The following is a 17,243-nucleotide window of genomic DNA, read 5'->3' on the forward strand; positions in this document are numbered from 1 at the left end:
AGAGCTACTCATGAGATGAGCAGGGTCAGTTAACTGGAGCGGATCTCGAGCTGAACCAAAGGAGCATGAAGAACTGAAAATCTGATCTTAAATTTTATTCACTGGGGTTTTCAGGGTCTGTGAATGTGATACATTCTGCCAAATATGAAGTTCAGAGTAATGAATTTCTCAACTTTTCTTCTGAGAAAAAAGACCATTCAATCAAGGGAGCCAGCATTCTTGTAGCATTTCCATTACTCATCTCCCCATTTGTTTCTCTGTAACATATTCTCTCTCACATGCCCTCAGATATCCCGACTCTCCTGTCACCCACTGAAACCAATGGCAATATACAGAGGCTAATTATCCTACCAACCAGGTACGTGGTAAGGAATGAGAGCATCTGGGGAAACCCAGGTGATCACAGAGAGAATATGTTACCTCCAGAATGTAACATCTGTTGTCACATTGGAACCTTGGCTTCTGGAGCTATGAGCAGAACTATCAGGACATACTGATGTAAGAATTTGGAGAAGACATGGGCTATCTGGCCCTTCAAGCTTGCTTTACCATTCATTAAGATCATAGCTGATGATCACAACCACTTAAGCTACCATCTCACAGGGTCTGCAGATGATGTAATCTGGGGCAACAAAAACAACTACTGGAGGAACTCAATGAGTCCTTCAGCATCAAGAGGGAAATGGACAGTTGACATCTTGTGTTGATACCTTTCAGGTGAATTCATGGTTGAGAGACTTGACCAGAAATGTCAACTGTCCCTTTCCCTCCATGGATGCTAACTGAACCAATGGGTCTATCCAGCAGCTGTGCTTTGCCATACATTGTTGGGATACGGAAAGAGTGAGAGATATGTTGATGCTGTGAGGAAACAGCTTTCCCTGCTAAGAGTCGCATTGATCTGGACACTCTGCTTGGAAAGCTAAAGAGTCAACGGGTCTTTCAAAATGGATTGATGGAAGTAGTGAAGGAAATCAATTCCAGTTAGGAAGAGCTGAGGACTGAGAATGAATAAATTCCTCTGTGAAGTGCTGGTATAGATGATGGGCTAAATGGCCTCTTTCTGTGCCATTATTATATTATCATGACTAAGCCGTATGATGTTCTCAATGATCCTTACTGTAGATGGAGTAATAGAGTTGTACAGCATGAACGCTGGCCCTTCAGTCCAACTGGCCCATTCCAACCAAGATGCCCATTTAAGCTATCCCTGTTTGGCTCATGTCCTTATCAATTTCCTATCGACGTACCCATCCAAATGTTTTTTTTTAAATGTTATTTCACTTCTCTGAATGCTTTTCCTACATTTGCACCTCTAATGTGAAAAAGTTGCCCTTCAGGTTCCTATTACATTTCTTAAACCTATACTTTCTTCTATTTGATCCTGCAAAACTGGGGAAAATGTTGTGTTCACCTTATCTATACCCCAATGGTTATGTACACCTTTATAAAATCATTCCTCAGTTTTCTGCACTCTGAGGAATAAAGTCCTAGCCTGTCTACACTCTCTATACCCCAATCCCTCAAATGCTGGCAATATCCTTATAAATCCTTTCTGCACTCTTTCTAGTTTAATGACCTCTTTCTTACAGGAGGCTGACCAAAACTAATAATATTAACCAAGTGCGGCCGCAGCAATGACTAATACAACTGCAGCAGAACATGCCAACTTCTATACTCACTGCCTTGACTGATGAAGGTCAGTGTGGCATAAGCATTTTTCACCATCCTCTCTACTTGTGATTCCAGTTTCAGGGAAAAGTGCTGCATAATATTGCATCAGCACAGTCCACAGTGCATGGATTGTTGAAGATATTCATACATTGAGCCTGATACTTTCAGCCTAAAAGCAGGTTTATTTTCTTTAAAGAGAGATACAGTGTGAAGTTCGGTGGTGGGATGGAGTTAAGTCTCTACGAAAGGAGGTGCAATGTGCTCCTTTCCTCCACTAGCCTGCGGGCCAGCCTTGGCCAAGGTATAGCACCTGCTTAGCCCCTGCCCCCTCCCACCCCCGATCAGGGTCATATAAAGCCATGGGAGCAGGTGGTGGATGGTTGTATAAGCAGCTGGTGCATGTCACAAGTCCTGGTTACGCAACCACAATCGCCTGGCGGACAATCCCTGAAGGGTATTGTTAACTTCTGGGGACACCCATTTCGTAAAGACACTGCCCAGAAGAAGGCGATGGCAAACCACTTCTGTAGAATGTACCAAGAACAATTATGGTCGCCCACATCATACAACACAGCACATAACGACTGTGACGGCGATGGTGCAAAATATTATCCAGTAAGAATCATAAAATATCGGCAGATGCTGAAAATCTAAGATAAAAACATAGAAAGCTGGAAATACTTAGCAGCTGAGGCAGCATCTGTGGAAAACAGAGTGTGCAAGGAATTCTACTCAGTGCTTGCCAATGGCTTGGTGTAAATGTGCAGCTAATTTCCCTATCTTTTTTGCAGCTCATTAGAGCCTGGCAATGCAACTCTGTACAAACAATGCTGAAGTGAATTTCCTCTTTGGGCACAAGTGAGATGAGTATAAAACTGCCCACCTGTGTTGGGGTACAGCCAGCGTCACTCCTACCTCCCATTTTATGTTGCACGTATTTTTGTTTCCTCCTCAGCTGTGTTGAATTGAACAGACTAAAATGAATATGTCCTTTCCTTCAAATGTCAGACAGAGGATTAAACAACTCTTAACATTTTTGTTCAATACATATGCCATTAATTATTATAGAATTACCTGGAAAACTAGTTGGGCTTTAAAATATGGATCCACTTTAGTTCAACATCACTCGATACAGCAACTGCTTCCATCTGTATGAAGACTGGCTTTCAGTCGTGAGGCTGCAGTTGTAAAATTACTTGGTTTCATCTTTGAATTTTGCTTTCCTCTTTTCTTAATGGAATGATAAACTCTCTGTTTGTAACTTTCTCCCTGAAGTGGTATTTTATAAAGATAATCCCTGCTTTCTCCTTGAAAGTTCTCTCCTGGTCTTGTAAGCTTGTAGTGATTGGCACATGGACATGAGCTCAAAATGTAGCCTATTGATGCACGGAATCTCCTTTTTATTCAGCTGTGGCTAAGTACATGTGTACTTTCCAAGTTATATCTTAGCACCAAATCTTTCTGTAAGATACCAACTGACCCATTACATTGATGTGTGAGTTTTCACTCCCTTGTACTTGATTCCTCTTTACTGGATTGCCTCTCATGTCAAAAAAGAGCCTAACGTCATTTGGCGACCCCCTACCCCTCCCCTGTCTCCTATTTCCTTTTGACACAGAAAGAGGATATTTGGCCCACCAGGTCCATGCCAGTTCTCACTTATTGTCCAGTAACCTTTTCTCTGCTATTTTTTCTCCCCCTGCTCGCATACACTAGCAGTAATATTGATGGTTGTCCATTGTGCCCGATGATGACAGGGAACCTGTGTGGGAAAGTTCTTAAAGTGGAAGAGCCGTTGCACTGGGGCATTTCCACTCTCTTGATGTCCAGGACCAGTGGTATGAACAAATGTCGCAAACTGGGGTCTTCCGTGGTTGCAGAGGATGACCATGACATCTCCTGCACCTTGTCATGCTGTTCGCTCTCCATGGACCATTGCAGTACCGCCTTCCTGGTCATTGAATCTCATTGTAGATCTCATCTGCCCAGTTCGCCGGAGCAGATATTACATGCTAGAGCACGGATGTCCCTATCTCAACAGAGTATGAGGCTGCTGGCTACCCTCACCTATAGGAGTACAGCAAACTGTTTAATCTGTTTACACTGCAGTAATGGGGGGGGGGGGGGGTGGGATCCAACACAGTCAAAATGGAATTCAAGGTCAAGACTGAACCCTCATCACAGGAGCCCTGAGTCAATGGCACTACCTGTTGCACTGTTCAATTTATGCTACAACAAAGTATCAGAAGCTATTCTCAAAGTGATCTAAATAAATACCTACCAATTTTTTGTTGGTTCTGCCTATGAGACCAAGGAACTAGATAACTGAAAGTTAGGGACTGGTGGGTATGTGGAATAGTTTGTAAGAATCAAGGTGCATCCTCACAAGCAGCAAAGATTAGAAAACAAAATTCTATTTTCAAACCAATTTATTTTTAAAAAGCAGGTCTACTTACAAGGAACTACAAATGCAGCAGCTCTTTAATTGAACAATTATCCAAAACCGTGTGACATAAGACCAGTTGAAGGCAATAGTTATCCAGATTCCTTTTCATGGCAGAATGATATATATTCACAGTGCACTTAGATCAAGAATGCAACGCATGTACATATTTAGCTATGTGTCTATGACCTTAATTCTTATAACTTTGAGTAAATGAGCTAATAACAAATTGAACCAAAATTAAAAGAATTCAGTGTGATATTGAAACACTGCATACCATTGCTTTGCTGAGAAAACATAAATCTGGAAGAAAATAAATGATTATAAAGCAAAAAAAAAGAAACAAAACACAGAAAAAGAAGCTGCTGATAGCTAATTAAAATTTACAAGGCTTCATTTTCAGTATGTAAAAGATTTCTTGAGAAGCACCAACAGCAGTGAGGCTCAATGTCAAAATGTTTTGCCTATCGTTGTGTCTTCAAAGCTACATTAACAAAAGTCATTTCTAACTGAAGCTTCTCCTAAGTTTCTTAATTTGTTCATTACACAGGATTCATTCCCCAAATTACTCGTAAATGCTAGGTGAACATTCAAGAGGTTCAAAGCTGTCAGCCATAATAAATGAACACAGGAGTCTTTGGATGCTGCCCAACTTCCACAGCACATGAATTTTGATGAATATTTTAACTTTAAAAATATTTTGCCATTGTGCAGAGGAAGAAAGTGATGATTAGTTATTAAGTCCAAACGGCAACAGTGAGCATTTGCAGTTCAGAATTTTGGCAAGGTGCCAAGTGGTTTTCCTGACTACTCTGTGCATACCCAGAGTCCCTGAGCAAGTCTGACATCTCCAGGGGGGATTGCAGCACACTGTAATCTTGGCTGACTGCTCACGGTCCAGGCCGGACTGTATAACTCAATAAAGTTTCCAAGCCTGTTCTTGTTTGCATTTCGTGATTCTCAGGGGGTTGCCCAAAGAACTGGGTGGTGATATGTTGATGGGGGAGAAACTGCAACAGCTCTTGTGATATTCCAAACATTATCTCTTTTTTCCAACTGTTCTTCTGGCAGATGTTAGTTCTGACACCCTCCCCCCACCCCCTATTTTTTTTTGGACAGCCTCAAACTTGGTTAAAAGCCTCAGAATTCATCGTGGTACCTTTTCGTCTCAGCTTGCCCCTCCTTGCTGGCGTATTAGTCTATGCTATCATACTTATCAACAGAAAGAAACATACAAAGAATCATGTTTATTATACACAGCAAATCTAAAAAGAGGAGGGAAGAATCATAGTTCAAAGAAAAAAACATCCTATTTTATTGAGGAAAAAGAAGTTTAATTTGTTTTTTAATGAAAGCATGTGCAAGTTCAGATGTTTGATTTAAAGAACAGGCAGATAATCATTTGAAGACCCCTTGGAATGTGGGACACACATGAGTCTTCATTTTCTTCACAGCTTTTCTCACCTCCTTACTCTTTTTATCCCACCTGTGAATAACCGTCAGGAGGTTCTGTTTGTTCACCTTGCGGCCCATGATGAGGAAGTTACTGTTCAGGTTATCCAGCTGGTGGCAAGGGCAGTCTGCGCCATTCTTAATGTACAAGATAAGCTTCTTCAGGTCTTTTTTCTTCAGTGGCCCCAGCTTCAGAGGCTTTTTCTTCTTCTGCGGTATGATCTTTCGATCACCGTTCTCCTTCTTAACTTCCTTGATCTTCATTTTAAGAGCTGTAAAAGAGCGATACAATTATTAGCTACAAGCAGTCTTTCTGGGAGAGCTCAGTGAGTTGAATAACATCTGTATAATACAATTATTAACTGGGGTAGAAGGAGAGAAGGATTGGTAAAAGAATAGAATAGAAATGGTGAAGATTTTTTTATTGATCTTTCAATGGAGGATTCGATAGAGTTCACCTCGAAGTGTCTTCTCAATTTACATAGAATGGGAAGTTTAAATCATAGGAACATCCTGTCCATGCCGGGAAAATAGGTTATTCCAGCTTTTCCATATTGGACTGTAGTTTATAGGTTATGGCACGTCAGTTGTTAGAGATCCTCCCTAGGATACGGTTCTTTTCTGTTACTGCGACTGGAACAAACCACAAGTCAAAACTGTGGTTGCGATCTTAGCTCTTGCACGATGAAGGTATCTGCAGCCTCCCAAAGACCAGTAAATCCATCCCTCTGGTCTTCCAAATACGGGGTCATTTGCCTGGGCTTTGTACGTAAATCAGGACTTCCTAAGCTAAGAAGGACCTGTCCAGATAAATGCGCTGAACATTTTTGCCTCCTTTGCTCTTTTGGGCAATCAGTTCAACATTGGTAGAAAACCTCTTCCTTGATTTCTCTTTACTCCTTCTACCAATTTCCCAAGCCTCCACCACTGAGTTATTGACCTCTCTGCTAAGGAAAATATGCCCTTCCTTTTTGTATCCCATTGTTTAATCTTGCCTCAGCCTCCACTGACTCAAAGAAAGAAACACCAAATCACATCCTATTTATGTAAAAGTCTCCAGGACTGGCAAAGTCTTTGTGATTCTCATCTGCACTGTCTCCACTGCTCTAGTAGACACACTTTGATGAATTAATTGAATATTTAATCAGTTTCTGAGGACTTCTTTTCTTGTGAAATTCCAGTTTGGCTATTAACTATAATAGAGACACTTTGGATCTTAGGCTAATTATTCTATTCAGCTAGAGTTTCAAAATAATTCATTTTAAGAGGATGGACTCAGGCCGGATTTGAAGAAATTTAAAAGCTCAGTCTACAAAGAGCCTTATCTTCATCCATCTTCGACACCTCCAATCAGGCCTGAGAGTAGTGTCAGTGCATTGTACTCGGTCTCTAAAATTCATTTCTTGGAAACTCCAGACGTACTGCAGCATACAGTTGCTATCCTGTAATGTTAGTGTTTCAGGTCAAAATTGGGAAAATGGGAAAGCAAGATAGCTTTAAATTGCTGCAAGGTGCTGTGATGGGTAGAAATAGATAGAACAATGGAAATATCTCTGAGGAGAGAAGTGCCTATGGTTATTCTGCTTGTTAAAGAGCCAGTTGGTTGATAGATTGATTAGAGCAGTTACAGAGAGAGAGAGGGGGGGGGGGGAGGGAGAGAGAGAGAGAGGGAGAGAGAGAGTCAGACAGAAGAAGATAAAGAAAGGGTGTATAAAGACAGGGAGAGAGAAAGAAAGAGGGGAGAGAGAGTGAGAGAGAGAAAGTGAGGCAGCAGAGACAAGAGAGATAAGGAGACTGGGAAAATAAAAGGAAAGAGTGAGAGAGAGGAAGGAGTCAGAGAGAAAGACATAAAGATGGAGACATAAAGAAAGAAAAGGAAGACATAGTGAGTAAGTGGCAGAAAACACAGGGCCACTTGAAAGGTGAAAAAGGTCGGTCAAAATGTTGCTGGAAATTGAAAGTGAAAGGAGAAGGCTGGTCAGTCGGACTCTGGAGAGAGAAAAACTGAGTATTATGGACACATAAGCTTCAACACAAATGGTGAGTACTCATGCAAACAGAAGAAAAAATTGTTGAATCCTGTTTTCATTTTAGATTTTTGTCATCTGCAGTTTTTGATCTTCATCATCTGCTGATAATGACACCGCGATTATGAAATGCAGAAACTGGGAATAAAGAAGATGGATTGAAAGGTTTTAATTAAGAATAGAATAAAACCACAGTCTACAAAACCACATGGAAAATGGTTTCTATTAAGTAAATAAGACAAACAAGTTGGATAAATAGATGTCTTCCTGCACAATGCGCTTAAAACTGAGGCTGGATTTTCGTTCCATACCATATGTGACAGGGACTTGATACATATCTGCTGTAACAATAACAGATTGGCATACATGGGATCATATTAATTAAAATTTAATTCCAAGCCAAGTTAGAAGGTATTATTTTAGAAAAAATGCCTTCTTCTTGTTACGACTATCAGGGAGGAGGTATAGGAGCTTGAACACATTTAGACATAAGTCCATGAACACAACCTCATAATTCCTTTTTTTGCACTCTATTTATTTTGTAGTTTATTGTGATTTTATGCCTTTACACTGTACTGCTGCTGCAAAACAACAACTTCACTTCATATGCAATTGTGATAATGAGCCTTACTCCAATTCTGATTCAGAGATGGGAAAGCAGAATTTGGGATTTGCTGCCTGGATACTGTTCCCTTTAAGCTGCACGAGTGTGTGGCCACACGGTAGCTGAAACACTCCCATGCACGTAGCCTTTGCTTCCATGCAACTGGAATTTTATTTTATAAAACATGATATAATTTGGAAATTATGCTAAAATGATTATGAAATCTATGTTAACATAATTGTGAAGTACCCTGTAATTAATCATGTTAATGAATATAATTCATAAATTTTCCAAGTAATTAATGTACCACAGTCTTTACTTTGAAGCATTTTAGGTCTTCAATGTACTTACATTTTTAATGTTTCAGGTTAGAAATTGTAAGAATATACACAGAATGGAAGTCAATAGCTCATTGTTAATAAATTGCCTGCCCTGCTGAATGCTGATTCTGTCTAGTCAATATTCATACAACGTATATTAAAAAAAATAAACTCTGCAGTTTTCAGCCTTTATAAAAATTTCCTTCTCAGTTGTCCACACAGCTATATAAAAAAAATTAGAGGGACACATGTTGTGCTTCAAGGCATAACTGCAATGGAGGAGCAATTAGAATTGGCGGTGGAAGGTTATGCCCGAGGAGTGTGAGTGTTATAATGCTAGGGGGATTTAGGAAGATGAGGCCATGTAAAGAGATAACAATAGACTCAATGGTATTGCTAGTGGAGCACTGGAAGACCCAGGTTAATCCTGAACTGGGATGCAGTCCATGAAGGGTTTCCATCTTCTCCCTGTGACCACGTGGGTTCCCCTGGGTGCTGTGGTTTCCTCGCACATTCCAATTGCGTGCAGATTGGTAAGTCAATTGGCCACTGTAAATTGCCCACAGTGTAGAAGCGAGTGGTAGAATCTGGGTGGGGAGTTGATGGCAATGTTGGAAGAATAAAAGGTGGGATTCATGTAGGATTAGGTCTTTGATGGGCAGGAGGAAGTTCCTCCAGCATTTTGTGTGTGTCACTGATGGTCAGTGCGGACCAAGCTGTCTGAAGGTCTTGCCTTTATGCTGTATGTCTCCATGATCCTGTATAACAAACACTCAATGATCAACATCAGGCTTAAGCTATGACGTGGGCAGTAAACCTCAATGTGACATTTGAGGAGATGGAAACATTGGACAGCATTAAGAGTTGAGGATTCTTGCAGTTTCCAATGAGCAATGCCATTACAACAATCAACAGCAGTGAGCTCAACAATCTCTTCGCAAAATATACTTTGTCTTCAAAGTATTGGAAAGCTTATAGTTACATTATTGGATAACATTTTGATTCCTTACCACTTGTGCCAAAATGTCAGTAGGGGCTCTTTCCATTAATATATTTCCTACTTCCTGAATTTTATGGAGTATTCAAGTATGGTTTTGGTTGTTCTGGTCTCTGTGTTTTTCTAATTATTAACAAACCAAATTAATGATACTTATATACCTGCACATTAAAATAATGTAACATTTCTGAAGGAGAAGGGTAAAGTTCCACAGTGTAGTTTTGGAGTGCCACAAGAAAGACTGATACAAGCACCATCAAAGAGTCACGGCAGAGTACTGAGGATGTGGTGCACCACTTTTCAGATGGAGTGTAGAACACGTGCTCAGACAGGATCCCACTAATATTAGGACAAGTGGAAAGATTTGTTCTTAGTGATATTTTTCAATCAACGTCACCATTACAAGCTTTTCTGGAAGCTGCAGTGAATGTAATAGATGATGTGCTGACTTCAATTTGTTAAAGACAAGGAGGCCAATTGGCCCACTGAGCCCATGCCAACTCCCAAGAGAGTAATCCCATAAATCCCATATTTCCCTGGTGTATTACACCTTATCCCTCTTTCACCTATCAGCTTCCCTTTGATTCTTGTCCCAATTTCCTTACACTAAGGGGTCATTTACCTTTACATGTCATCAAGAAGTGGGAGGACATGAACACCATTGGAAACTCTTCTGGTCACAGGAGAAACTATAAAATCCACAAAGACTGCAGTTGGGTTCAGGATAAAATCTTGGTTGCTAGAGCAATGAAGCAGCAACATCTCCTGCTAGACAATAAAAACTAATTTCCAAACTTGTTTGCTGTATTGCTGGAGTTCAACCCAGAAAAGTGTGAAGTGATTCACTTTGGAGAGTTGAATTTGAAGGCAGAATACAGTGCTAAAGGCAGGATTCCCAGCAGTGTGGAGGGCAGAGGGATCTTGAGATAGATCCATAGATTCCTCAACGTTACAATGCAAATTGAAAGGGTGTGGCGTATGGTGTGCTGGCCATCATTCGTCGGGGGATTGAGTTCCAGAGTCACAAGGTAATGTAACTCTTTGTAACCCTTGTTAAACTGCACTTGGAATATTGTGTTCAGTTCTGCTTATCTCATTACAGAAAGAATGTAAAAGCTTTAGAGAGGGTGCAGAGGAGATTTGCCAGGATGCTGCCCAGATTGGAGAGCATGTCCTAGAGGATAGGTTGAATGAGTGAGGGCATTTCTCTTTGGAGTGAAGAAGAATGAGATCTGACCTGATAGAGATGTACAAGATGATACGAGGCATAGATCAAGTGGACAGCCAGAGACTTTTCCCAGGATGGAAACTGTTAACAGTGGGCATAATTTAAGATAACTGGAGGAAGGTGTAGGGGAATGTCAGAGGTAAGTTTAAATACAGTGAGTTGTCTGCATGTGATACGGCCTGCTGGAGGTAGTGGTAGAGGGAGATACATTAGAGACAGTTAAGAAACTCTTAGACAGGCACATGGATGATAGAAATCTGAGGAAAGGGTTAGATTGATCTTAAAGATTGGTACAACATTGTGGGCTGAAGGGCCTGTACTGTTCTCTAGTGTACTACGTTCTATCTCTTGTACAACTGAACCTACCTTGCCCTTCTGCTTGCAATGCTCTGATGACAGCTGGTGGCAGTGGGGTGTGGGTGAGGGTGAGAATGGGAGTGGGGCCAAGTTTGTGGAAATGGGCATTTTGATCAGTCATGGGATAACATCTTGGACCATCTGGGTCTGGGAATGAGCAGTGGGTGGAGGGAGAGTGATGGTATCAATGGAGGGGCACTAGGAAAGACCTTCTTATGGTTCCATCTGGTGCTGTACTACGAAAGAGAAATTGAGCTTGTCACACCAACACATAATATAGACTAATTTCCCCTGCATTGAGGATTGATATTTCTTGGTGGATGTCTGATTGTGAAATCCTTGCAGAGATGCTCAAAGGACTTAGAATCATAGAAACCCAACTCATATGGTGCCCACCGAGCAAATCCCATTTGCCCGCATTTGGTCCATACCCCTCTAAGCTCTTCCAAACATCTTACTTAATCTTTTAAATGCTGTTATTGTACCTGCCTCAACCACTTCCTGCAGCGTCTCACTCCATATGTGCACCATGCTCTATGTGAATTTGCCCCTCAGGTCACTTCCAAATCTTTCACCTCTCACCTTAGACCTATCCCTCTGGCTTTTAGTTCCCTTCCTTTGGGACTAGAGTCTGTGCATTCATCCTATCTAGATCCATCATGATTCTATACATCACAAAACTCCAAGTTTAATATTTGGATTTAGAGGTAAGAACTCAATAACAGTGGTTAGCTCATTTACTCCCCAATGCCATTAGGCTTTACAATTCTACCGCCAGGACTTAAGAACTTTTTAAAAGCTATTATTAATGCTTTTTGAGATAGTGATTTAGATGCATATCATATTCTTTACTGAGTTAAGTATTGTATGTAATTAGTTTTGCTACAACAAGTGTATGGGACATTGGAAAAAAGTTGAATTTCCCCATGGGGATGAATAAAGTATCGATCTATCTATCTATCTATCTATCTATCTATCTATTTCACTATGGCTTAAATGCCCTTTCCTGTGTGAGACACTAAAACAAACAGTGACCCAAATTTCTTGATCATGAGCTGATCACTTTCACACTGTTGTCCTGAGGGACCATGTTTTCTCTCAGTACAAATAATTTCATTCATGATGCCATGCAAAAATAATGGCTATAGTGGGTTTAAATTTCATACATGTTGGTTCCATATTATTCCTTTGCTTTCTCCTATTATTTGCATGTTAACCTGTTAATTATTGAACTGAGTTGGTGGAGGAATTGAATGCTGATCCTATGTGTAAAGTTTATATTCCTAGTGTGAATGACTAACTGAGTTTAAATTCATCACCGGCAGTCTTAGGATTTGAACTCAAGTTTCTGCAACAGTTGTTCAAGGTTCCGGATTCTAGGCCCAAGAATTTATGCTCTTAGCTTCCTTCAATCAAACAAATAGGTTTGCTATCCTTGGGGCCTGACAGTAGGAAGACTGTCGATGCCCACAGAGTACCAGCCCTTGTATGGAAGTAATTAATGGTCTGCAGCACAGTAGAGCCATTAGAGCATGAGAAGGTGGGTTGCAAATGCAGGACAGACCTTCCTTAATTGATCCTGTTGTTTTTTGTTCAATTCCTGGTGTTCCACCCCACACAACCGAAACCTCAGTGAAGTTGTTACATGTTCGTGGATTTCAATTACTACTGTGCATTAATTAAGTGGTGTCGTTATCTGCAGTTGATTTTGTGAAATCGTCCTCCTGGGAGGGAGACTCTCTTGCAGGGAGTCCATATCTGGAAAAACTTAAACGCACAAAATAAAGGAAGGTTTTTCAGTGTACAGAGTATGCTGTTGTTGGCAAAGAAGACTCCCTACCAGGAACACAATTCCATAAAACCAGATTTTCAGGCTTATAAAAATTAGTAGCTTATTTCTAGGAGGTTTGCTTCAGGACAGTTTTTGAGGAATACTGAGGTTATTTGCATTATAGCACTGCTAAAATAAATCCAAAAACTTTAGCTTTATAAGTTTTTTTTTGCTGGGCACTGTTAAAAAAGGGAAGCAGAGGGGTTAGGCCCTAAAGTGCTGAGTTATGTCTTAAAGAGGTACATCCATGAAACAGGCCCTTCAGTCTACTGAGTCGATGCTGAACATCAACCATCCTTTTACACTCCTACATTGATTCCATTTTTTCTGTTCTCCCCACATTCTTCTCAACTCCCACCCCAGAATTAATCCCATTTAGTGTACCACATGATGGCCAAAGCTTCCTCCTCCCCATCACTTGACCATCAAAAATGATATTAACACTGTCTTTATATTGTGCAAGAGGAGTGGAACTCACTAAAATTGGGACTTGGTATAATTGTCTGATGAATGGCAAGGAAGAAGACTATACCATTGCCACCACCAGCCAATGAGGTAGCCAGCTGCAGTTCAGTTCATGATATCATGCTTTTGGAAAGAAGTCAAGGCTTTTGAGAGGTTGCAGGAGATTGAACAGGAGCAGACCACAGATGTCAGTAATGACTGGGTATATTGAGACTAAGAGGGTGGCCATACGACATAGGAAGAGAATTGGGACATCCAGCCCATCATGTTGAGGCTCCATAAGGCACTTCTGAGACCACACTTGGAGTACTGTGTGCAATTTTGATCTCCTTATTTTAGAAAGGATATACTGATATTGGAGAGAGTTCAGAGAAGATTCATGAGAATGATTCCAGGAATGAAAGGGTTACTGTACGAGGAACTGCTGGCAGCTCTTGGGTTGTATTCCCTGGATCTCATAGAATCATTGCAAATGTTAAAAGGCCTGAACAGAATAGATATGGCAAAGTTATTTTCCATGGTAGGGGATTCTAGGACAAGAGGGCACGACTTCAGGATTGAAGGACGTCCTTTTAGAACTGAGATGTGGAGAAATTACTTTAATCAGAGGGTGGTAATTCTGTGGAATTTGTTGTCACGAGCGGCTGTGGAGGCCAAGTCATTAGGTGTATTTAAGTCAGATATAGATAGGCTCTTGATTAGCCAGGGTATCAAGGGTTATGGGGAGAAAGCAGGGGGGTGGGGATGACTGGATGAAGTGGATCAGCCCATGATTGAATGGTGGAGCAGACTCAATGGGCTGAATGGCCTAATTCTGCTCTTAAATCTTATGGTCTTATGTCTATTCTGCCAGTCTATAATGGCTGATTTATTGTCCCTCTGAACCTCAGGACAGGTTACTCAGAGGCATGAAGTGCTTTGCTTGGCTGAGGTTAGGGGCACTGCCTTCCATGACGTGAAGGCTAGAAAGAAGATTTTGGCCAAAAAAAATTATGTGAGACTATAGTTTTTTTATTGTGTTGCTTTAGCCTGCAATTCACTGGCAGAAAGGATGGTCGAAAGTTACTCATATTTCTCCTATTTTCTTGTGACTTGGACAATAAGATGGACTCTTATCATTATGATTTTACTGTTTACCTGCACTGAACTTTTTCCATGGCTGTTCTACTTTATTCTGCATTCTGTTATTGTTTTACCTCAAAGTACTGGGTGATCTGTTTGAAGTGAATGCAAGGCAAGATTATCACTGTATCTCAGTACATGTGACCATGATAAACCAATACCAATTCCAATAACAAGATAAGGTAAGGTCTGAAATAAGGCTGCTGTTGTGTGGAATGGAAGACATGGAATTAAACAAAACAATGACTGCATTCATTAACTTTACATCTCTGTAATTAATGGTGAGCTTGAAACCAAAGATACATGAGGCAATGTTGCAAGAGCTGGTAAGTGGGAATAATAAAGGTAGGTAGCTGGTGGCTGAATTGAATTAAAAATACACTTGGCCTAAGATGTTAACTGTCCTGTGCTATCACCAGTGGGATCATCAGTTGATCTGCTACCTGTCTTCAGCGGTTTTGGCCCACTTATGATCAAGACTCCCTCAAGGTGGAGGGCTAGCAGTGCTAAAGCACCACCTCCCACTGGTGAGTTTAAAAACTTGGCATCTGCCTCTATCAGATTTGTTGGTCGCTTCCATCCAACAGATAGTCCACTCTTCAGGTGTCTATGCAACTACTAAAGGGTTTGCAAAAGATGGATACACTGGTAGCTGGTGGCTGACACAAAGTGATAGAACTCTTCAGCACAAGAACAGGACACATTAAGAGCACATGGCATGGACATATTAAGCCAGAAGACCTGCTTCTCTCTTTTATGACTCCATAAGTCTACGGATGCCATTTGGCCTTTTGAGTTTATGCTGGTGTGGGAGCTGTGGTTAAGAAGGGTTAAGAACAATATCCAGCCAAGGATGACTGTGGCAGTGTATAGTCAACCGAGACAAGGGAGATCTTTGATGTGAGACTGCTGGATCTACCCTTGCTTACTACAGACAAGGTAGGCGAGGATGACTGTGACTGTGTAAATTCAAACTCTGTGAGTGGAGCCCCTGAAATGAGACTCTTTCTGGAAATATCTTTGAAGTACATAGCTTCCCTTTACACAATGGGGGAGGGGGATACAGAGGCAGATGAGATTAAAAATGTATAGAAGGATGTGAAACACATCCAACAACTAAGGGCTAGTTCCTTTACTAACTTCAAAGTGACATCGGCTGTCACCTTGTAGTTTCTATTGACTTTTAACACCTCTAACGTGAAAGAGGATTGATCTTGCAAGTAAGGATAGCTTACATACGTAAACATACACAATCTACCCATGTGGTCAATGTCCATAATTGTTAAGACAATTCTATATAAACATGGCATTTTTATTTTCAGACTTCAGAACAGTGTGGTGACAGGGGCCATGGTGTTCTCCATGTGCGCAAGGAAAATAAAGTGTGGCCTAGTCGTAAGAGTGCGTGTGTTCAGGGTCCAGTTATTAATTTAATTTTATTATCAGTGATGGCACCGGCTCTCAGTATATCTACAGCAGTCCCATTCCTCTGCTTACTTCTCTGCAGCCTTTCTCACTCACATGCCCTTCAACTCCCATCTGCCCATTTTGCCCCAAACATGTAACAGGGGAAATAATAGGAGCAAGACCTTGTGGCAACAGGGAAAATTTGCAAACTCAGCACCAGTGCCAGATGAAATCGGGATCTAAGCTGACTTTCTGGGTCTGTGACAGAGCAGCAAAACGATATTTGATAAATGTTTGATAGGAAAAAGTGGAAGAAGGGGGAATGGATGGGCTGAGCACTTTACACCATGTTGTGTGGCCTTACAATTATTATCCTCGCCATCTCTTTCTCTTTGCAGTATCAATTAGTCCATTGAAGAAGAAGACAAACAAATTTCACACAGTAGGAACAGTAGCATAAGAAGCAATTGTTCCTTTAAGTCTGCTCTATCATTACTAATTTTCAGCACCTTTTTCCAGCACTGTCCCCATATCCCTTGATTCTCTTAATGCCCAGAAATCTTAAATTTAAATGAGCTCCATGACTGAGCTTCCAAGCCCACCAGGATAAGGAATTCCAAAGATTCACTATTAACTGAAGTAAGTGATTTCTACTCATCTCAGTCCTAAATAATCAATTTCTTATTTTCAGCCTGTGTTCCCTGGTCATAGATGGGGTGACACGGTAGCACAATGGTTAGCAGAATACTTTACGGTACCAGAGACCCAGTTTCAACTCCTGCTGCTGCCTGTAAAGTGCACGTTCTCCCCATGAATGTTTGGGCTACGGTTTCCTCCCACAATCCAAAGATCATCAGCTGGTAGATTAATTGATATTAGACTGGGATTGCTGGATGGTAGAGCTTGAGGGTCCAGAAAGGCCCTCCTGCTCCTCCTGCTGTATCTCAATAAATAAATAATTGAATTCCTCAGCATTGGGAAACCTTTGCCTTTCACTCAATTCATCAAGCTCCTTAACAACTTTGCAAGTTTTAGAGAGGCCTCCTCTGAACTTTTTTCCAAACTCTAGGACATCAACCATCTCTGGAACCAGTCCTTTGCCTACCAGCCCTCTGTGACAGTGCATCCATTCTTTGGTAGGGAGACCATAAGACCTTACGACATCGGAGCAGAAATTGGCCATTTAGCCCATTGAGTCTGCTTGACCATTGCAGTGTGACTGGTTCATTTCCCCTCTCAACCCCATTCTCCTGCATTCTCCACATAGCCTTTGAAGCCACTACTAATCAGGAATCTACCAATCTCTGTTTACCTAT

At 41.1% G+C, this 17,243-nt stretch overlaps 1 protein-coding gene across 1 annotated transcript in view; it reads right to left on the bottom strand.

Annotated features, from left to right (window-relative positions):
* Positions 1-4,085: 4,085 nt before the first annotated feature.
* The window catches only part of LOC140734359 (secreted frizzled-related protein 1-like), a 152,103-nt gene continuing 138,945 nt past the window's right edge, over positions 4,086-17,243 (bottom strand). The window contains exon 3 of the mRNA XM_073058227.1: positions 4,086-5,841. Within this exon, the coding sequence (XP_072914328.1) occupies positions 5,516-5,841 (326 nt within the window). The 3' untranslated portion in view covers positions 4,086-5,515. The remainder of the gene's footprint in view (positions 5,842-17,243) is intronic.

This window comes from Hemitrygon akajei, chromosome 1, assembly GCF_048418815.1.
Source record: "Hemitrygon akajei chromosome 1, sHemAka1.3, whole genome shotgun sequence".
NCBI lineage: Eukaryota > Metazoa > Chordata > Chondrichthyes > Myliobatiformes > Dasyatidae > Hemitrygon > Hemitrygon akajei.